General features: G+C 33.6%; 1 protein-coding gene across 1 annotated transcript in view; it reads left to right on the forward strand.

The window, feature by feature from the left end:
• Nucleotides 1–14,231, forward strand: part of BTBD8 (BTB domain containing 8) — a 111,231-nt gene extending 97,000 nt beyond the window's left edge. Inside the window, exons 12-18 of the mRNA XM_090269731.1 lie at nucleotides 5–134; nucleotides 2,604–2,665; nucleotides 6,719–7,421; nucleotides 7,668–7,755; nucleotides 8,155–8,294; nucleotides 9,577–11,877; nucleotides 13,100–14,231. Coding sequence (XP_090125857.1) covers nucleotides 5–134; nucleotides 2,604–2,665; nucleotides 6,719–7,421; nucleotides 7,668–7,755; nucleotides 8,155–8,294; nucleotides 9,577–11,877; nucleotides 13,100–13,566 — 3,891 coding nt within the window. The 3' untranslated portion in view covers nucleotides 13,567–14,231. The remainder of the gene's footprint in view (nucleotides 1–4; nucleotides 135–2,603; nucleotides 2,666–6,718; nucleotides 7,422–7,667; nucleotides 7,756–8,154; nucleotides 8,295–9,576; nucleotides 11,878–13,099) is intronic.
• The last annotated feature ends 9,980 nt before the right edge of the window (nucleotides 14,232–24,211 follow it).

The following is a 24,211-nucleotide window of genomic DNA, read 5'->3' on the forward strand; positions in this document are numbered from 1 at the left end:
GTAGGGTTTTACGTGCAAGATCCAGGCTGTGCGTGATAAGCTGTGGATCTTCCTGGTTCAGTCTTTCTATGCTGTTCGTCACACAGAAAGCTGGAAGCTGATGAGCACAGACCATCAACAGAAAATCCAAGCAAGTATGTTAGCCTTGAGATTTTTTATTCTTATATTATAATCTTTGTGACAAGGAATATTTTGAGGGGATTCTAATAAGTGGTAGGATTAATGTTTGTTTGCTTCTGTTTCAATAATAGGTTCCTTATTCAAACTAATGATAGTATGTTTAGGCAGTTTTAATAAATAGTGTTTTTTTGCTATTCGTAGAAAATGAAACTCATTTCATATATAAATGTATGTACATATGTATATATACATTTTTTATCTTCTTTATATTAGCAATAATGTTCCAGCCAAATTTGCTTAAAAGCATTCTTGTTTTACTTAGAGATTAGAAGTGTAGGAAAATGTAATCCATATAGAACAGATCACCAAACATACTTCCTCTCCCTTTTAAAATATTTTTTTTCATAAAGCTTTTCCATCCTTTCATATGATACCCTTTCTTGTGGTTTTTGCCTACATTAGATGGTTTAATTTCACAATTGATTGGTTCAGTGATACGGTGTGTGCTATTGCGGAATGTCCCTCAGGAGCCACACAGTAGTCTCTGACATTTAATAGGTACCATTTGAAACATTAGCATTAAACAAAAGATGCATATTGCTCAAAATGTATATGTGTTTCAAAAGTATTAAAATAAAATTTTGATGGTATGGAACTAAAAATGGCTTCATGACTATTTTTGGCTTAAAGCAGGTGCCTTAGAAAAAATATAAGCAGAGTGAGCAAGTATACTTTTAAACATTTTAAGTTAAGAGACTAGAGACTGTATTTTATGAAGCAAACATTTTTGCATTATAAAACATGGAAGCCATATGTGATATAATATATTCTTGATAGTTCATAGATATGTTAAATTTTTAATGGTTTAGTAAGAATATGATTTTCTCTGTCTTGTGTTATGAATATAACATAATAGTGTGTACCTAGATGAGCTCTTGAGAATATTTTCCAAAGAAATTCCAAAAAATATAAAAATAAAACAGTAAAATCATGAAACAACAAAATTCATGAAGTCTTTAGAAACTGGAAATTTTTTCCTTGTGAATTTTTCTATACTGATTTTTAGATGAGTTTAATCTTTACAATAAAATCTGTACAGTGTGAAGAAAAAAGATCAGTATTCTATGAGTAGATGTCATTCAACTCTCTTCTGATTGGCAGTAAACTTCATTTTTCTTCATTTTAGAGAATTTCATAGTTAAGTTGAGCTTCAGGGTTCTGTATCTTAATTCTTCAAAGTACTAATTAAAATGACCTGTAAATACATATATATATATAAAACAAAGTATTATTAGCAATCCAATTAATTGTCAAAGAGGACTTTTCAATCTATTACATTTACATCAGTGTAAAAATATTGTTTTTTTAAATCTTAAATATGGTGAATTACAGTGATTCCTGACTTATGGATAATTATTATATTGAGAAACCCCAGAGAAAGGGGTGATTCTAGGTTGTCTTTGTTATAACATTTCTTTATTCTAGTTTGAGTTACTGATCTTTGGGAGAAATTGTATATTAATTTCTTCCTGTGTACTATTATGCAAAGTCATTTGCTAACTATAAATCAGTCCTGACAATGCCATTTCTGGGATCCTGCTTTGTCTTATGGTACAGATCCTATAGAATAGAAATAGTAGGAAATGCATGGTAGAGTTACAGATAATTTAATGTATTTTTCTTCAGTTGCTTTAATAAAAAAAATAGTTTTTGGACATTATATGTATTTATTTAAAACATATTTTAGAGCCCCATAACTTCCAAAAGGCAAAAAATGCATTAGCTAAACTGTATTTACAGCTCTTGTACCATTATTCCTATATATTTTTCTGGTGTCATTAAAATTTTTATTTAAAGAACATAAACATGAGTTACCCAATAATTCCCATATCAACCTAATCTGTAAAATGAATATTTATGTAATTCTAAAAGGAATATGAGTTTGAGGATTGTTTCTTGTTTAATTTTCAACAGAACCTTATGTTTTCCTCTTTCTTCCTTCCTCATAATATACCTGCAAAGCCAGAGAAATTATTTATAGTTAATTTCAACAGTATTTTTACAACTTAGGATAAACATTTTCTCATATTTAATAGTTTATAAAATATTACATTGGCCATAATCTGTAATTTTTTAAAATTTGGAATGCTAAATGAAACCAATTATTTTTAAAATTTTACAGCTTCAGAAAATTTTGGTTTTTATAAATGTATGAATCTTCTCTGTGAGATTTTATGTTCTTATTTATTAATTTTAATAACAAAATTCATAGGAACCAGAAATAAGAATGAAAATGTAGTTCTTTAAAGAAAATTAGTTTTACTATCGTAGGGAATTATCTGTGTGTATTAGATTGGTTTCAGCTATTTTAAAGTTACTTTCCATTGAGCATAACCTTATTCTGCTAGTATACTATTTTCCCTCTAATTCTATGCTAATAGTACTGCCTCCTATAAAAATTAATTGCTGTTTTTTTTTTACAGCTGCATTTGACAAAGGTGATGATCGAAGACTTGGTAAAAAGCCTATATTCAGTAGCTCTCAGGTAAACTTTTAAAATTTTATAGGTTCAAATGAAAAAGGATAGCAAACAATTTAAATTTCCTTATTTTGTATTTCAAAATAATTTTTAAAATCTCTTCTTTCATTAATTAAAGCTATTTTTTAATGGAAATAACTTTTTGAGTCTTTTTTTAATCAAATGAATATTTCATAAATTTTTAAATGATGTGAATTTTTGATATCCAGCTGGCATAGAAAGTGTAATATTGTCTACCTTTTTTATTTCCTTGAAAACCTTTTTGGCAATGAACATACTGGAGCTATTCCAGTATATCAGAAATTGTCTAGAATTCTAGCCCTAATTCAGTGTCTATTTTTCTAATTAACCTATTTCTTACAAAATAAAATTTTTGGCTGTCCCAGTTTTCTCCAGACTAAGATTTTAATTCATGTAATAAATATTTCATGTGAAAGAGTCAATTAATACCAAAAGTACAGTTGTGCTTTACAAGTTACTCAGTGTACGTATACGAAGTATCTAAAGTAGTCAGACCCTTGGAAAGAGGAGGTAGAATGGTGATTGCCAGGGGCTGGTGGGACAAGAAAAAGGAGAGTTGTTTTTCAATGGATATAGAGTTTTAGTTTTGCAAGATGAAAAAGTTCTAGAGATCTGTTGCACGACAAGGAGTACATAGTCAACATTACTGTACTGCCCACTTAAAAATGATTAAAATGATAAATTTTATGTTCTTTGTTTTTTATCACATAAATTACTTGGTGTATTTATTATAATGTGAAATACTTTTTTCTTCTCCAAAAATGTTATTAATGATGGTTAGAGTTCTAAGCTAGCTACCTTAAGAATTGTCACTTAATATATTTGAAGTACGAAATTATATTAACCTAGTACGTGCAGTACAATGATACAGAGACGTACAATGAGAGTTCCAGTTTTGAATGCAAGAACATACTGCCTGCCCTTGCAGAGTGGGATAGGGAATCTTTTCTTCCTCACCAGCCAGTAGAACTCACACAACTCTAAGCCACAACTGAGAGCTCTCATGGCTTGAGGCAAAGGTCAAACTTCCAATGTCTTCTGTGAAAAACTGTGGGACACTGGAGGGGTATTTTTGCCAGTAAACTTCCTAGGACTATTCCCCAAAGTGTGTTCCACAGAATACCAGCTCCCTCATCTGTTCTACCTAAGAATATGTAGCACCAACAAGTTTGAGAATCACTATAACCATAGCTCCTCTTAGAGACTGATGACACACATTAGCACCTTTAAAGCTCTAAGAAACACTATAATAAAGAACACAATGTTGAGTTCTATTTTATCCAGAATTTCCCCAACTGTTATAATCACAGAACACCAATGGACTCCCCCTCAGCCCGTTTAGGCATATTGTACGGTTACACTGAACATACTCTACAAAATGCACCTTAGGATATTTTTTTCTATGCACCCTGTTATCTCCTCTAGGGTTTTTTGTTTGTTTGTTTGTTTGTTTTAAGGACCCAAGAATTAGCCGGCCTACCTGCCTTCCTTTACCCTGGTCTACTAATTTTATCAATCAGGCTTTATCTCCTTCCTTGCCTTACAGCAAAATTGACCAATGTCTCATTGTTCTTCCTAATCTCCCTGACTTTCAGGTTGTCCAAGGGTTTATACTCCTAACCACAAGAAAAAACAGGGTAATGTGTTTTCCTCAGAAGGCAGTGGTATTGCAAAATGGGTGCGGGACATAGAATCAGATGAGTTCAAGCCTTGAGTTCACATTTATTATGTGTCATCTGTGAGTCCTAGTATGCTAATCTATAACATGGAATGATAAAACTTAGCAGGATTATTGTGGAAATTAAGTGAAATAATTTATGTACAATTATCTGATATGTAATAAGTGCTCCATAAGTGTGAAACTAATAAATGTGTTTTCCAAAGAGATGAGATCTTTTGGAGGTAGGAGAAAGTTAATAAGATAAGACAGAGAGAAAAGTTTAAAAAGAATGCTAGTACCAAAATATGATATCTGGGATTTGCTTCAAAATAAAACAAGGATAGTTATATATTTTTAAAAATTAGCCCAGAGTCGATGGTTGTTTTAAAGCTGAGTAATAGGTACATGGGGGTTCATTATACTGTTCTGTCTTCTTTTGATTGTTTATAATTTTCTATATTAAAAAGCTTAAAAATAAAACAAGAGGGAATAGTACTAGAACCTAAAGGGTATCTAAGAGGATTGCTTTAGAGGATTACCCTTTTTCTTCATTTTTGTCAATTGCATATGGCGACCATTACCATTTGGCCATTTGTGTATAGGTTATATAGGTAAACTTTGCAGACCTAAGTCAGAGACTGCTAGAAATGCATATACATTGAATCCTCATCATGACGTACTATGTTAATGTGAAATTTCTAAGAGTGTACTATATAGATCTCACCCATAGCATGATCGTTTAAAATAGATAGATTCAATGGTAAAATAAATTAAGTAGGGTCAGTGTTAAGGGTGGAAAGAGGTCTAGCTGGTTTTAGGTACTAAAAATAAAGAATAAAATACAGGAGTTTTTTTTTAAATAAAAAATATTTTAGGCTAGATTTATTAAGAAAACAAAAAATGAGAGCTAAGCCTATTTGCACTTCATAAATAATACACAGAATCCTAGAACACTGCACTGAATAGGACCAGTCTCTACCCTCTGGACATGCATAATCTGAGGCCCATAGATGATAATGACTTCTTAAATATCCTAAATCAGAGGCAAAACTAGGATAAGAGTCTAATGGTTCTTTTATTATACCTTTCTTTTTCCTAAACTTAGCCAGGTTATTATTTATTATGTATGAATGTACACACACCCACATACATATATATGTTATTTTTATCTTAGACAAAATTATAATGTAATCAGAAGCTTTCTATATTTAGAAATAATCAGACCTTGAACTGTATATCAATATCTGCTCAGGTTTAACAACATTCATCATATATTTTTGCATTCCCAGTGTGTGATGGGCTCAGTGCTGAAGGACACAAAGACGAAGATAACACTGGCTCTGCCTCATAGCACTACAGTTTCAAATAGCTTTTCAGAGCAGCTGGGGGGAGTAGTTACATTAAAAAATGTCAATATAATCTTAAATTTCTATTTTAAAATTCCTACCAATTTTTAAAATATTTTTATTTCCTTTGGCTCTAAGCAAAATGATGAAATATGTGCATTTGTTTTCAGCGCCTTTCCATTTTCCCATCTTCACCAATTTTACCTATTTTTAGGAGCCACTTCTTTTTCCTCCACTTCATCCAGACAACCAATACTGTATTACTATCTTTTTCTTCTGTATTACTATCTTGTTTCTTTTAAAAACTGAACTTTTCAGACATGGTATGTTTCACAGAAGTTGTTTTTGTTTTTTTAATGAGTACTCCAAGAGGTAAACAATTCTTACCACAGAGGATAAAATTTCTGGCATTTGAGTTGAAGAGAGAATTTTTGGTGAAAATCTTGATCATGTCTCTCAAATTATACCATATGGATGACTACCTACTTAAAGCAGTAAATCATGAGGTCAAGTCCTAGTTCCGTCCCTATCAGCATATGATCATGGCTAAATCACATAGCTGCTTTAATCCTCAGTTTCTTGCCTAAGAAATAAGAGATAGCATCAGGAGCTATCTGATCATACTGTTGTGAGGATTGAATGAGATGATGTATGGAAAGGATTTTAGCACAGAACCTGGGGTTTGACCCTCAAAAGTATTGGATATTGTTATCATTCACTCAAGGCATTCAGACACTGGTAGTATTTATTCTCTATCATAACTTTGTAAAGTTAAGTAATATGTCCTTTAAAATAGTATAGGTCTTAAATATTTTCTGCTGTATTTTAGATTTGATTGAGGTGATGTGATCAAAGATGCATTGAAAGTTTTTCTCAAGATGATCAAAGATAATTCAAGTTTTGAGTGGACCTAAATTATAATATGAACTTTGCTGGGGTTCTTTTTCTTTGAAAAATTGGCTTATTAAAATGTAAAGTATTTATATGTCAAAGACTTCCATCAAGTTACAACGTGCTTTTTCTTCTTTTTAGCAAAGGAGACAAGTTTCTGACTCTGGTGTTATAAAAAACAAATCTTTGAGAGAAAATAACAAGAAAGACTGTTGGAGTTGTCCCTCTACTAATCAAAAGATGAAATCCGATGGATTAGGAGCATCTGGACATTCATCAAGTACTAATAGAAATACTATAAATAACACTTTGAAGCATGATGATTTAAAAGAAAAGGACGGTATAAAAACAGCATCTAAGATTACAAAAGAATTAAAATCTGGGGGGGGGAATGTTTCTGGAAAGCCCAAAGCTGTAATAAAAACCAAAACAGAAAACCATGATAATGCAAAGTTAGCAAACATGTCACCTAGACAAGTTGTGGAGAGATCAGCAACATCAGCAGCAAATGGACACAAAAATACATTAAATGGAAAGGGAGTGAAAAATCAAGGACAGATTACAGGTGCCAGACCCAAGGTACTCACTGGAAACTTAACTCTGCAAGCCAGAGCAAAACCTTTGAAGACAGGAAAAGATTCTCCATGCCTTGGCATTGCAGAACGCTCCAGCAGATCTACAAATTCAAGCTTGGAGTTACTGGTTTCCACTGAAAGTCTGGATGAACCAAAAGAGAATGGATCAGTAGGAGAAGAGAAGCCATCTGGTCATAAATTGTCCTTTTGTGAATCTCCAGGACAGACAGTGAAAAACAGTGTAGAAAGTATCAGAACTTCCACTGTAGGTGGGTTTTAGCACTCTAATCTTTAATACTTCCAGACAGTTAAAGTTCCTAAGAAAAATGACTTGTTTGGACTTCTATTTAGTTTTAATGAAAAAACTATTTATTTACATGTATTTATTCAGAGAAAACACATTTCTTTCCACATTGACAATTAATTTTGTTTATAGTGTCTGACCAATGACTTTGTACATAAATTGTTACATATATAGTGTTCTGTCTCATGACTCACTTTTTCTTAATTTACAGCAATAAAATCTCAATCTGTTTCAAAAGTTACTAATGGAACTTCCAATAAAAAAAGTATTCATGAACAAGAAACTAATATAAACAATAGGTAAGTCTTCATTGTTTTACCTATACATTAGCTTTCTCTGAAAGTTAATTATATACTAACTTCTAGCTAAATATTTTAAAATATCTTTTCTTTTTTGTTAGAAAATATAGTATTTACACAATGATATTATAAAACTTTTCTTTCTTACTAAAAGAAGTTAGTATATGCAAAATGATTGATGCAAATAATTTACACTTGTCACACTTGATTATATATTGCTTTATCATACTTGACCTACACTTTTATAACCTTAGAGACATATGAACATATGGTCGTTTTATTTTCAGAAAAGAGATATTTTTTATTTCTTTGAGAAAAAAATTATTTTGTGTATGGGTCTTTTTAAAGCTTATGTTTTGGAATTTCAGTGTAATACTGAATGCAAATCATTTTTCTTAGTGTGCTAAAGAAGGTCACTGGCAAAGGATATAGTGATCCAGTACCACAGGCAATTTTAAAGAAAAGAGGAAATGACAATGGATGTGCTACAGCTCAGCAGAGGACAAAGAATGCCCCATCCAATCTTGCTAAAACTCAAGGTAAAGCTGACATAATTCCTTGTTTAAAATGAATAAACAGAACTCTGATTTGGAACTTGAGCAGCAAATAAGCAATATATAACATGGTTTCACTCATTTTACATTTGTTTCATGCTGTAGAAATGGAATTTTATACTTCTACATTTCAAACAAGTACAATATTTTGGTATTTTGAGGTGTTGGTTTGGTTTTTATTGTCTTTTGTGAGAGAAATAATTAAGGGAGTCACTACTTTATTTGCATTGCTGGTCCTTTTATATATTATGTCCAGGTTTCTTCAAAATTTCCATGATAACTAGGAATTCCATCTGCAAAACCAACATTAAAGACTTCTTCAAAAAGTAATGGTACAGTCTAGAGAGCTGTAAAACATGGAAGGATGAATTTTTCCTCTGGAATCTGTTCCCTGTTCTAAGAAAGAACAGAGTACCGATCAAATTGCATAATTTGCTAATGTAATAACTGATTTGACAAATTAATTTTCTTTATGCATTAGGAGCAGTTTGTAAAATCCTAAAAACAATGTTGTTACATAATGAATTAATAGTGAAAGTAAATAAAAAATAAGGCAGAGAAAAATTATTCATGTTCTAGTTATAGTTAAAACTAAATATTTTAAAATTCTTGGTAATTCTATTTGATAGGACTCAAAATGTGATCTCTAGGACTTTAATCAGTATAAACAACAAATAGATTCCCAAAATTAATCCTCTTTTCTTTCAGTTACTGGTTTTAGTGTCAACTGCATATCTAAGTTGTTAACCCTGATGAGCTACAATAATAATGATCTGGTTATGAGAAATAAATTAGTTTTGTTCATGTTTCAGGGAAAAAATTGCAGCAGTTTTAACATTTCTATTTTATGTTTACCTTGATTCTCCTTTTCAGCTGTATGGAATATAGTCTTTTTTCCCCTGAAAAACTTCAAAGGGAAGTTCCTTGCTGCTCTTTTGGTATAAGAGAGTCAGAATTTTCCACCCCCATATATTTATACAAATCCAATTCTGACATAAGGATCAAGGCTCTTGAGGAAGAGAGATTCTACTTAAACAATTTTATTAAGACTTTGAAATAGTCAATCTTTATTTATAATAGAAAAATATTTTCCTTTTGTATTTTATTATGCCACTAACTCCTATTCTGTAATTATCCATCTGATTGTAGATATGTTACTACTCCATGTTTTATTTCTTTTATTTCTTGTAAAATCATCTAAAAAAAAATACTGAATTTCATTTACAAATTGGAAGGTATATTATATTTTTGAATGTTCTTTTCTTAGGATACCAAGGAGAGTCACCAAATTCAGTAAAATCTTCAGTCTCTTCAAGGCAGTCTAATGGTAATGTGACAAAGTTGGAGCACAGGACAATAGAAAAACAAACACCTAAGAGAAAAGTTGTCAAGCAAGGGCACACAACTTTGCCTAAAGTTAATGCAAAAATGGTGGCAATACCTAAAAACCTAAAGCAATCTAAGAAAGGTGAAACTTTGAATAATAAAGATTCAAAACAAAAAATGTTTCCTGGCCAGGTCATATTGAAGGCTCAATCTTCTCAAAAACCTTTAAAAAGTGAAACATCTGTTGTCCAAAAAAGTACTAACAAGGGCAGTGTTATTGAACAGAAGCCTCGTGAACCTCTAATTAACCTCACGTCTGAAGCCACTGGTACAGAAGCGTTCCAGTCATCATGCACACCTGACCCACAAAAGCCATTAAACAATCAAGAAAAAGAGAACTTGGTATTAGAATGCCAACATATTTCAAATCTGGATGAGTCAATAAAACATGAATTGGAATTGAGACAGATTTGTTCAGAAAAAAGTGAAACCAGATTTTCCAGTCACAAAGAAATAGACCACTGCAACCCAGCTAAACTACATTGTCATTCTGATGGAAGTGAAAATGTAGATCCAAAATTTTACAGCACCACTGCCATAAAATCTGTTATTTCAAATCCACATGAAAACCTCTTGAATTCTAATCCACTTTGTGATTTAGACACAACAAACACAGAGCAAATCCATTCAATATTAGATAAGGAGAAACACGTAGAGAGGAAAGACAGGAACAAAAAATCAGGCAATGAATGTGTGAAGAAAGATGTTGTACCTCATGTTTCTGGAAGGACAAATGATACTTTACATTCTATTCAGGGTGATGGAAAATCTAAATTTCATGTAAAGCAGACAATTCCTAGTCAGTTAGCTGATGACTCTGCTATGAATGAAGACAAATATGCTACAGCAGACTCAGATAGTTCCTCCAAGTGTTTTTTGGAACAAATATCAGGAAAAAATTCTCCTAAAGATATGGAAACCACAGAAACTCCAGAGAGCCATGAAAATACAGAACCTCCATTCACAAGTCCCTGGAATTTGAGTACTGGTGTTCTACATCAGAGAGAGAGTCCCGAGTCTGACACTGGCAGTGCTACCACATCCTCTGATGACATAAAGCCCAGGTCTGAAGACTATGATGCTGGAGGGTCTCAGGATGATGATGGATCAAATGACAGAGGTATTTCTAAATGTGGCACTATGCTGTGCCATGATTTTCTTGGAAGAAGTAGCAGTGATACCAGTACTCCTGAAGAATTAAAAATATATGATAGTAACTTAAAAATTGAAATGAAAATGAAAAAGCAAAGTAGTAATGATCTTTTCCAAGTTAATTCGACAAGTGAAGATGAGATTCCTAGAAAAAGGCCAGAAATTTGGTCTCGATCTACAATAGCCCATCCTAGGGATAAAGAAAATATTCTGCGAGGCAGTGTCCAGTTTGCTCAGGAAGTAGATCAAGTTTCTTCCTCAGCAGATGAAACAGAAGATGAAAGATCTGAAGCTGAAAATGTTGCAGAAAATTTCTCTCTACCTAATTCAGCTCCTCAGCATTTTCAGGGGATAATTAATTTAGCTTTTGAAGATGCAACCGAAAATGGAAGTCATGAGTTTTCTGCAACTAAAAATTTTAAAAGGTCAGTTTTACTTTCAGTAGACGAATGTGAGGAGTTGGGATCTGATGAAGGGGAAGTCCATACTCCCTTTCTGCCTTCTATGGATTCTCTTTCACCTTCTGATGTTTTTGATGCCATTTCTCATGAACATCCTGGGAGGATCTGCTATTCCAGAAACTCACAAGGAAGTGAAGGTGGCGTTTTAGAATGTAAACAAGATAAAGGCAATAATGTATGTAAAAACGAAAGCTTTCTCTCGGGTCTTAGTAGCATTGACCTTTCAAGAAAAGATAAAGAGAGTGCTTCTGAAACAGAAGAAAGGTATACAATTCATGTCCTGTCCAAAGAAGGCAGACAATTTCTTCCCAAAAATAAAAAAGTGAATGATGAAAGCATTGCAGATAATGACTTTCAGCAATGCAGCAAACGCTCAGATAGTGATATAAAATCTAAAGAAAGACCATGTCATTTGGAGCTTCATCAAAGAGAACCCAATTCTGACATACCAAAGAACTGCTCTACAAAATCTCTGGACTCCTGTCAGAGTCAGCTTCTGCCTCAGGAAGGTCAGGTGAAAGAGAACCATTCTACAGCTACTGAAAAAGCTAATATTGCTTTATCTGCAGGTAATGTACAGAAATAGATATGTTAAATCCATAAGAAAATTTGTTTACAGAATTTTAAAGTTGTATTTAGCCCTGGATGTTATATTTTAGTTAGAATAATTATTTAAGCAACAGATTCAAATTTTAAATGAAAACTTAAATTTATAATAATATTAAAATAAGCTAGTTACTCTTTACTGTCCACTTAAAATCCTAGTGCAGAATCAATATCTAGTAAAAATTTTGGTTCTTTATTAGAGCTAACTTACTCTTAAGAGATTTTACATAAAAGAATAAAGAGAAAAACTTAGTTTGCTTATTATTTAGTTATTCATGTCTAATTTAACATAGGAATTCTTAACTATTAGAAATTTTATTATACAATGGATATGATTTATGGACTAGCTAGTATATATCTAAGAGATCTGTGCAATAACTATAGTAATATGTAACTAAAAACAATGAACTATTTTAACTAGATTAATTATTACAATTTATATACATTTTACAGAGATCAAGACTTTAAGGATCACTATAATTCTATTCTAAAATTTTCAAGTAAAAAGATAAGTTTCCTAAAAGAGATTATATTTAGAAGCAATTATAATATATGAAAAAGGTCAGGCTTATTTCATATGGATAGGTAACTTTCTGTCTAATTGTTTTGTGTTTGTCTTCCTTATAATAGTAATTTAAAATATGCAATAGTCATTGACTGAGTAACTATTCTCTTTCAGAACTAAGAGAAATATTGATCAATAGCCCCTGTTCAGCAAAATCACAAGAATAGGGAGCTCCTTAAAGTTATACTTTTTTTGTTTGTCCTTGCTTGCATCCTCCTTTGCATGTGCAATACACAAATAAGGCTTTAGATAAAATGTATTAATTCTCTTTTTGGAACTGACCCTAAAAGTCACCATCAAATAACCGTGAATTAGATATATGTGCATATTCAATATTTATGTTTAATTTCTATTGTTTTCTGTATCACAAGTTTTCAAATTATTGACAATTATTGTTAGTTGCCAATTTTGATTTTGCTGCTAAACATTATCCTTGAGTTGTTTTTTTTTAGAGATAGAAAAGAAATGCCTCAAAAATCTTGTCAATTTTGTATAAATGTTATTTTTCCCATTTGGGTATTTTTTTTTTTTTTTGTACTATAATTGTTATATTGTTATGAAACTCTGAGGGTACCAACATGTGCAATTTTTACATTGTGTAGTATTATGAATTATTTCAGGAGACATAGATGATTGTGATACACTGGCACAAACCTACATGTATGACCATCGGCCTTCAAAAACCCTCTCTCCAATATATGAGATGGATGTAATAGAAGCATTTGAGCAGAAAATGGGATCAGAAACACACATTACAGACATGGATTTGGAAGATGATCAACACTTTGCAAAACAAGATTGGACACTCTTAAAGCAACTGCTCTCTGAACAGAATTCGAACTTAAATATTACAAATTCTGTTCCTGAAGACTTAAATTTAGCACAGTATCTAATCAGTCAGACACTACTTTTAGCACGAGACAGCTCAAAACCTCAGGGTAAAGCACATGTTGACACTTTGAACAGATGGAGTGAACTAAGCTCTCCACTTGATTCCTCCGCAAGCATCACCATGGCTAGTTTTTCCTCTGAAGATTGTTCACCCCAAGGGGAATGGACTATTCTGGAACTGGAAACTCAGCATTAAGAGTACTAACACTTTGGAAAATTTTGAACTATGCCACCCCTTTATTTGTTGATGTTTATATTATATCCAAATGATAATTACATTAGCTAGAGATGCACTGCCCTTAATATTGAGGGAGTCTTTACAATTTATTGAAGTAAACATAGTTTGTTTATTCATATGATATCATATGTAGAAAACAAGTTTTTCTAAAATTTTTGAGCATGTTTTAGTATTGGAAAAGTTAGAAGACTGTAAGGAAGCTCTTCCTTCAGTTTTCCTTTCCTAACTGATCATTTGTTCACTTATCATTCAAGAATTTTAAATGTGAATGCACAAGTAGATCTGTTCCTTTACTTTTTGCTCTGCATATGGTTACATAATAATTTAACAATAAAAAATGTACCGTGCTTGTGTCGACTTATATAGAGTTAACCTGTGAGTAACATTCAGACTTGGATTGGTAAGTTGGTATGGTTGAGGCTGATGGCTGAATATAGAAAAAACCTTGAGGGTATTATGCCAAGTGAAATAAGTCAGACAAAGAAAGTTAAATACCATATGATTTCACTTACATGTGGAATCTAAAGAACAAAATAAATGAACAAACAAAACAGAAAAAGACTCATAGGTACAGAAAACAGACGCAGATACAGAAAACAGACTAATGGTTGCCAGAGGGGTCAGGGTTTGGGGGCTGGGTGAAAATGTGAAGGGATTAAGAAGTAGAAATTGGTAGTCACAGCATAGTCACAAGGATGTAAAGTACAGCACAGGAAATAGTAGTCAATAATATTGTAATAACTATGTGTAGTGTCAAATGGGTACTAGATTTATCAGGGTCATCACTTTTTAAAGTATATGATCATCTAACCACTATGCTGTATACCTAAAACTAATATTAAATGAATGTCAACTGTAATTGAAAAATACAATTTAAAAAATAATTTAAAAAAGAAAAAAAACCTTCACTTTCCCAACAATTCAGGTTTAGGAAATTATGAAGTAAATGCATCTCAAATTTCAATCACATTGTTACTAAAAGAGAGAAATGGAATTCCTTTTAACTCTAAATTTTTGGGATATAGCCAGAGAGAGACATCTGCCCTTGTTCAAAAGAAGTGGGAAAGCTCTCCATCTGTTTTACCAATATAGACTCCCTTTATAGTTAGTTAATCACTCCCATTTTTCATTCCATAGCAGAGATATTTTGGAACTGCACCTGCAATAAATGCCTGCACTAAATATTAATTTGAAAATGGTACATGAGGCTGTCAAGTTACTGTATTAAACTGTGTATGCGTGTGACTGTTAGCTTTCTCCAGGTGTCTATATACCCTGCTTCCATAAGACATTGATCAATTACAGACTAAAATTATCTTTTAGTCTGTAATTTTGGTAGCAAGGCAAAGATAAAAATCTTTTCCTCCAAATGCTACTGGGGAGTGAACACTTGGATACCTCTTTGGTATTGGTGGGCATTGCCTTTCTGATGATGAGGTTTAGTAGAATTAGCCGCTCTGAAAAACTTTGTAACTGATAATTTCTCTAAGATATATCAGAAGTAAGGCAACTTTCTGATTTAGAATTCCTTTTCTAAATGAACAAAGCTTCAAATGATCAGCAATAGGGAGAATCTGTATATTGAATATCAAAAATCATAAAATGCATGCCAGTTGTTATATAATAAAATTATGAAAGCATTAGCTACTGACCTGTTATACCATAAATTTGCTATGCCCTTTTTAACTAGAAGTTCTACAGGGCACACTTATTCATTCAGAGTCAAGAAACAGTTCTTAGTTCTGGGCACTGAGTTGCAAAGGTGAATAAGGTGTCATTCCTGCCTCCTCCCCCTCTAAAGAAACTAAAGAGAATTTAGTTTCTTCTGAAGGGAAAAACCATATAAGAAAAAGGTTAAGCCTGGGCCAGTGTGGCTCAGTTGGTTGGAGCATCCTCCTCATAAGCCTAAAGGTCGTAGGTTCAATTTCCTGCCTGGCCACATGCCTAGGTTGCGGGTTTGGTCCCCAGTCAGGGTGCATAGGAGAGGCAACCTATCAATGTTTTTCTCACATTGATGCTCCCCCACTTCCCTTCTCTCTAAAATCAATAAGCATGTCATTGAGTGAGGATTAAAAATTAAGAAAAAGGTTAAAATACAGTGTTATAAGAACTTCATGTTTTAGAGCTAGATGGAAATTAGGCATTAGTCTAATCCTTTCAAATTCCAAAGGAGGACTCTGAATCCCAGAGGAATTAAGAGTGCCCATAGTCCCACAGCTAAGTTGTGGGCTAGAATCCAATATTTCTTACTTCAGTTTGATGGTAGTTTTACCACACAACACACTTCATTTGATTCTTATTACAAAGGCTGAGAACAAACACATTTATAGATAGTTTATAGTATAAAGAAGTAGAGTATAATAGAGTCAGAAACAGCACAAATCTCCAAGACATTGTATTTTCTTTTTCTCCAAATGTGAAACTGTTTTAAGTGTTACAACCTCAGAAGTTCAGAAATTTATAATTGAAACTTTATCTCTTTCCCAGTGTCAAGGTCTTCAAAACTTTTTAAAACTACTATACATTAAAAAGCTATTCAGTATCATCTCACATCTGCAAATAGTTAATAGGGAAGGCATTTTGCTTAAATAGTGATCCCTTAGGTAATTTCAGAACATGGGTTTTTTCCTACAGTGCTCTTTTGTAGATGACACATCTACCAGTCTGTTTGCTGTGGGACTCTTTGGGCTAGTTCTTCATCATTCAGCAAACATATTGAAAAATAATTGCTAACATTTATTTAGCATTTATATGTTAGACACTGTGCTAAGTGCTTTAAGTATGCATAACATTTAATGCTCACAGCAGTTCTATGAGAATATGTCTTCTTATTATTTTTATTTTACACGTGAGAAAACTGATGTAGTGTCCTTACCCTGGATGAGCTACCCTAGTGAAAGACTAAAAGAGAACATACTATACTACTGTTTGGTAAGATAACAGCTATATATGGTCAGAATTATGGGAGCCCAGAGAGAGGAGCTATGAATAGCTTGTCAGGAAGAGATTACAGAAAGCTTCTTAGAGCAAGTAATATTTAGTGACTGCTTCAGAATTTCTATAAAGAAGGGGCTTGGTGGCTGCAATCCATTTGGAAGCATAGGCCAGGAGACTTGGACTTGTCTTGAAGATGCACTTGTATAGAAAGTACTTTGCCTTTACTTAGATTATATGTTACAGGTCAATAAAAATAGAAATTTAAAAAAAAATTTTATTTTATTTATTTACTTATTTTTAGAGAGATGGAAGTGAGGGAAAAAGAGGGAGAGAAACATCAATGTGTGGTTGCCTCTCATGCACCCCTAACTGGGGGCCTGGCCCTCAATGCAGGTATGTGCCCTAACTGGGAATCAAACCGGAGACCATTTGGTTCACATACCGGCACTCAATCCATTGAGCCATACCAGCAGGGATAGAAATGTTCTTAAAAGATGGTTTTATACTAGTTTACATGAGATTGCAAAAACTCTATACCAAAAAAATAATCTTACTAAATTTATTTTGATTTGGGTTGCTTGGGGAGGATTAATGAAGATTATGGAGAGTCTAAACTTCCTTTATACTATCTCGTGGAGCAACCAGGTAATATCTGATGCTAGCTTTCAAGGATGAATGAGAATTTGCTTGGTGATAGGGCATTCTAGCCACAACTATGCATTAAAGTGACTAGGAGGGTGTTGGACATAGGGCTAACAAGCTGGGCTGGAGTTGGATTCTGAACGTTATTAAATACGTTAAGTAGACAAATCCCTGGATTTGGTAGGCATCATGTCTTTTTCCATTATGCATTCATTTATTTATTTTTAATTCTCAGTGGACAATCTGTTTCCTTTTTCTTGGGAAATACGCACCTCCAACTCACAATGAGTAGTCATCAAAGTTGTTTGTTTTCTAATTAGTTAGGTAAAAGTAACCAGGTGTTTTTAGAAAGATACTTGTTAGCAGTAATGAAGATGGCCTGTTCTGTAGAAGCACCCAAATCTCAGAAAGCAATTACAATAGTTTTGTCAACCTTAGAAATGAGAAATGGAGGTGGATTTAGTAACAGAGATATTAGGTAGAACTGAGATTATAGAATTTGGTGAATGATTTGATAATGGGAGAAGTTGAAAAAGACTTTTTTAAAAAGTATATTTTATTGATTATGTTGTTACAGTAGTATCAACTTTTTTCCCTTTGCTCCCATCCACCCAGTACCACCCTGCCCTCCAGCAATCCCCTTAGTTCATGTCTGTGGGTCGTGCATATAAGTTCTTTGGCTTCATCCTCCCCTATATTATTAACTTACCCCTGTCTATTTTGTACCAACCAATTATGCTTCTTAATCCCTGCATCATTTCCCCATTTCTCCCCCTTCCCCCTTTCATCTGATAACCCTCCAAATGACCCCATACCTATAGTCTGCTCCTATTCTGGTTTGCTTAGTTGAATTTTGTTTTTATTTTTTAGATTCAGTTGATAGTTGTTAGTTTGTTGTCATTTTCATGTTCATAATTTTGATATTTTTCTTAAATAAGTCCCTTTAACATTTCATATAATAAGGGCTTGATGATGATGAACTCCTTTAGCTTTACCTTGTCTGGGAAGCACTTTATCTGCCCTTCCATTCTAAATGATAGCTTTGCTGGATAGAGTAATCTTGGTTGTAGGTCCTTGCTTCTCATCATGTTGAATACTTCTTGCCAGTCTCTTCTTGCCTGCAAAGTTTCTTTTGAGAAATAAGCTGATAGTCTTATAGGAACCACTTCGTAGATGACTCTCTTCTCTTGCTGCTTTTAAGATTCTCTCTTTTACCTGGCTGGAGTGGCTCAGTGGATTGAGTGTCGGCCTGCGAACCAAGTGTCCCTGGTTTGATTCCCAGTCAGGGCACATAACTAGGTTGCACATCAGGTCCCCAGTTGGGGGCGCGAGTGAGAGACAACCACACAGTGGTGTTTCTCTCCCTCTCTTTCTTCTTTCCCCTCTCTCTAAAAATAAATAAACAAACAAATAAATAAATTTTTTTTTTAAAGATTCTCTCTTTATCTTGAACCTTTGGCGTTTTAATTATGACGTGTCTTGGTGTAGTCCTCCCTGGGTCTAGCTTGTTTGGGACTCTGTGTTTCCTGGACTTGTATGTCTATTTCATTTGCCGAATTTGGGAAGTTTTCCTTCATTATTTTTTCACATAAGCCTTTGATTTCTTACTCTTCCTCTTCTCCTTCTGGCACCCCCGTGATTCAGATGTTGGTATATTTAAAGTTGTCCCAGAGATTCCTAAGCTTCTCCTCATTTTTTAAATTTTTGTTTCTTTATTCTGTACTGGTTGACTTTTTTTTTTTTTTCCTTATGTTCCAAATCATTGATTTGAACCCCGGTTTCCTTCCCTTCACCATTGGTTTTGTGTGGATTTTCCTTGGTTTCATTTAGCATAGCCTTCACTTCTTCCCTTATGCATTTGCCATAGTCAAGCATATCTGTCAAGCCTGTGAGCATCTTTATCACCAGTGTTTAGAACTCTCTATTAGGTTGGCTATCTCCTCGTCACTTAGTTCTCCCACTGGAACCTTGATCTGTTCCCTCTTTTGGGCCATACTTCTCTGTTTCCTCATCTTGACAAGCTCCTGTGTTTGTTTGCCTCTGTGCCTTAGGTACGGCTGTTGCACCTGTCACATTGTAAGGGGCAGAGCCTTAGGTATTTGTTAGTATGGGCAACCCATTTCACCATGTTGTGGCGCTGTATGTGGGGGAGGGGTATGAGAGGAAACAATGCTGCTTGCTTAGTACTCACCCCTTTTCCAGGCACTTCTCCCACTCTGTATGGTACTGGCACCCCTCTAGCTATTGCCATTACTGTCATTTCCAGAGTGGGTGGGTATGTGGACATTCTAGGACTGTGAGGGACCTTTAAACAAGTGGACTCCACTGAAAGACTGGCAGTTTCCTCCTCTTCCCCAACCCCCTCTGGTTTGCACAGTCAGAAGCAATGACGATTTATTTACCCTGGCACTGGAACCATGCGCTGCCGTGGTCTGGTGCTGGGAGCACTCCCCAGGTGTCCCTCCCTACTTTTTAAAACATGTGACCGTGCTTTCCGCCCACCTGCCACTGCTGCCACTACTGCTGCCACCACACCATGTCCTCTTCTTCTTTATATCTTTGTTTGTTGGACTTCCATGCAGCGTGATTTTCTGGAACTTTTGGTTGTCTCTAGTTTTGAGGTAGTTGTATTGCTTCTTAGTTGTGGAGACAAACACAGCATGTCTGTCTAGGACGGAAGTCCTGTAAAGGAATTTTTAAGTTGCTATCAAAAATAACATTTATTCCACACATATTTGAGGGCCTAATATATTCCAGACTATGCTAGTGCTGGGGATTAAAAAATGAATGGAATAGCATCAGTCCTTGTGCATCTCAGGTGAGGAAGAGAGATTGTTAAAGAAGAATTATAAAATTGTAATGTGTCATAATAAAGCTCTGAATAAAGTGTAATCAGTGGATAAAGGTGAGGGAAAGAATGCAATGACACTTGGATAGGCTGCCTTACTATTTTAGGTTTTGTATGAATTCACAAGACAAAGGAAGAGGCATGCTGTTGGCAGAAAAAGTTTAGAGGCAGTGAGGAATTCTGATTGTTCCATATGGCTGGAGAGAAGGGAATAGATGGGAAGTGCAAGACATGAAGTTAGATAGGGATGTTCAGTCTAAAGAGAAACAGGGTCAGGTTTGCATTTTAGAAAGATCATTGTGGAAGCAGTATGTAGGATGGAATGGGGCAGGATAACAAGGCAGGGGGACTGGTAATGAGTGTTATGATAATAAAGGCTTGAGTCAGGGCAGTGCCTGTGGAGATAGAGAAGAGTGGATATATTTGAGAGATTTAAGATAGGAATTGGAAACCCTTAGTCACTGATGAGATGAGAGGACAAAGTCACCTTAAGAGATTCAGGTTTCTGACTGGGGTGCCTGGGTGGTTGATTATATCATTAACCAAAAAAACAAAGCAATTCTAAAATGAAGAATGAGGTTAATTTAGGACATAATGAGTTTGAGATGCCTGTGGGGCATTCAAGGGGCTAAGGAGAAAATGCCCTGGAATAGTCAGAACAAGAAAAGCCTGAGCGAGCTCAGTTGGTTAGAGCATCGTCCTGATATGCCAAGATTGCAGGTTCAATCCCCGGTCAGGACACATACAAAAATCAACCAATGAATGCATAAGTAAGTGGAACAACAAATCGATGTTTCTCGCTCTCCCTTCCTCTTTCTCTCTAAAATCAATATATAAAAATAAGAATCTGAGACAAAGATTTGTCTGTAAAAATGTTTATCAGAGAGCTAGAGATATTTGTGAAAATTAAAAACTAGCTAAATGTCAACAGGAGGAAGACTAAGTAAATTACGATATATCTATAAAACACAATGCAATGATTAAGATCATTTCTGATATATCTTTAATACAAAGGAAAGATACTTGTAAGAAAAAAACTACAATATATAGTTATAAATGTAATATCCATTTTTTCTATACTTATAGGTACATAGAAGAAGAGACTTGAAGAAAATAAGTAAAATGTTAGTGGTGGTTATGGTTAAGTGGTGCTTATTATTTTTATTTTAACACGTATTTTTTCATGTTTTCTATAAAGCACAGAAAAATAAGTGAGTTGGTGTATTTGTAGGTACGTAGTAGCGGTTAACAGTGTCAAATGATATTTGAGGTGTCAGTTGGGGTTCACACTAAATTAGTACATTGGAATTGGACGTTGGCATTTTATTGGTAGTTTTTGTCAATGGGTTCTTTTTAAAAATTTTGGAATAGTAGTAATGGCAGAAACTAGACTGCAGTGGGTTGAAAGGAAGTAAAGAAGTAAAACCTATTTTTTCAAGGAGCCTAACTAAAAAAAAAGACAGTGGTAGTGGGAAGATACTATTGTTTTTAAGATAAAAGTAACTTAAGCAGTTCGAAAATAAGTTGGGAGTAATCAATGAATCAGGGACCATCAAGGAAAAGGCAGGAGGCAGGATCAAGCACAAAGAATACTAACCCATACAGGGCATTTCTAGGGACTTCAGATGCTTAATATAATGTAAGCACCAAATGCACATGCGACAGCAGTGGAAGATGAAGCTGAAAAAGTGCAGGTGGGCCAAACATGAAGAACCCCGTGAGCAATCCATTTAGGCAAACATATTTAAAATGTTTTAATCAAATGTAAACACATTATAGGACTATTTTGCTAAGATTACTGTAGCTGTATAGTGTGAAAAATATTTTAGAAAGACAAGAGACTGGAGAAAGGAAGACTTGTAAGGGGTCACTGGAATCAAAAATAAAAAAAGAGGCCCACCCTGGGGAAGTAAGAGTGAGCATGGAAATAAGAGAATGGTTTTGATAGAGAATTAGGAGGTAGAAAGAACAAGATGTGGATGCCGACTGAATGTAAAGACTTGGAAGAAGGGGTAAAGATGATTCCCTCTGCAAATCCCAGAATTCTAACAGGTAAAAAATAGAAGGCTGATAGTTCCTAGCTGGAAAAGGGTAATTTTACATTAGGACACATCACATTTAGGATGCACCTGTGACAGCCAAGGTCCACAATATCATGTCTTTCAAAATTTAGAAACCCAACAAACAACCTATGATCTTTTCACGCCCCACTCCATCTTCTGTTAGGGTTTCTTTATTTTATTTTATTTTATTTTATTTTATTTTATTTTATTTTATTTTATTTGGAGGGAGGGTTATGGGGGAAGGTGAGGACTAGGTTTGGCTCAGGTTAATGGTCTAGTGCAAGAGATATTTTGGAATTGGTATTGTCTACATACTCTTCTCCAGTAATATTTATTTTATTCTCATATTGTAAATTTTTATACCAAGATTACTTTGAATCCAGCTTAGCTAGATATTGGAAGTATATCTTTCTATCATGTTAATATTGCACAAGTTATTTTTTGAAAAAGAGCCATAAAAAGGGGATTTTCAAAAATATGAGTAGATTGAATGAGTAACAATAAATTTTATAACTGAGAATATTATAAATAAATGATTGAATTTCATTAACCTATTTTAATTACTCAAGGATAACAAGTAAAAACAAATTTGATGCTTTGCCAACATTATAAATATTGGAGTTAATCTGACTCAACTAACTAGCTTAAATATATTAGAGGAACAATTCAAAGTATTAGTCTACTATACACATTTAAATTATTGGTCAAATTAGGTAATTTGCTTGGAATTCAGTTTCACTTCCAATTTTTAAAATCAAGCTAAAATTCTGGGTAGATTGCATTAAATCTCAGTTCTCAGTGTGTGGTATCATTGTGCTTTTCCTAGTCAATGAGATAAGAAAATCTGAAAAATTCCTAAGGAGGAAATGAAAGCAACTTAGGCTGTCATATGTGGCACAAATGCCTGAGCCAATTTATATTATGACAGACTTATTTTAAACATGTTATTGTCATGCAGCTATTACTGCCATCACTGATTTAACACCCTTGTTTACTGCTTTTTACTTTTTTAAATTTCTTCTGAAACAGGATACAAATCATCTTATAAGATCATTGTTTAGTTCTTTCTTCCATAATCTTTTTCTTAAAAATTACTGATAACCTTAAAATTTATTTGAACATAATGTTGACTTGACAACTTAGAAACAACAGTTTAGCCAGTAGATTCTGAAGTTACTAATACTACTTACATGAAGCAAAATATTACATATGTAAGAATTCATAAGGGAAAAAGTTTTGAGTTTTCTCACATATTGTTTTTGGAAAGATGTGACTGGTTACCTGAGTCATCTGTGGGAGTGATGCTTACTTGTGTATGAAAATAATCTCATTTTCACATTTTATTTTTCTCTTTTTAGACACCTATAATATTATATATTTATTAATTTTTAAAAATCCCTTTTATCTATTAATTTTGATTGTTTACCCTAAGTGAAAGTTGAAGTATATATAGTTTCTTAAGTAATTTATGTCCTAATATTTTTTCACTAATCGTATTTATCTGAACATTTTTAGAGCAGTTATCTAACAGTGTGGTGCTTATGTTGTCTTATGATTGTATTCATTCAGGACTGGAATATAGTGATATTCTCCATGTCCATCCTGTGGCTACATTGACTTAGTTAACAGCAGGAAAATTTACTATCTTCCTGTAAATTTCCTTTGCTCATTTGATCTTCAGCTCTCATTGCTACCAAGAATGCAAGTTAAAATAACTAAACTATAACTTCCATTCTACATAAATTTAATAATTTAGTTTCCATGAAAAATAAGAAATGAGGTTGATTGGTCATTTCACAGCAATTAAGAGAAACTTGCCAAAAATAAATAAATAAATAAAGGAATAAATAAAAGAAAAGAGAGAAACTTGCCATAAGTCCGCATAATTCTTTTTAGGAGTAAGAGTTTTTACTGTGGTGTAAAATTTCCCAGAATTCTAATTGGGAAAACTTCAGTAATGGTAATGTTTCTCCTTGAAAATGGAGGAAGTTTCAAAATGGTCTAAAGTTAATTGAATCTATCCAGTTAAATTACATTGACCTCTTTTCAACATTGCTTTTCTGTAAAGAATTGGTTAAATGGCTAACAAAGTAATTAATCTTTTATTATTTCT

Source organism: Furipterus horrens, unplaced genomic scaffold (genome assembly GCF_987537825.1).
Source record: "Furipterus horrens unplaced genomic scaffold, mFurHor1.1.pri manual_scaffold_3, whole genome shotgun sequence".
NCBI classification, from domain to species: Eukaryota; Metazoa; Chordata; class Mammalia; order Chiroptera; family Furipteridae; genus Furipterus; species Furipterus horrens.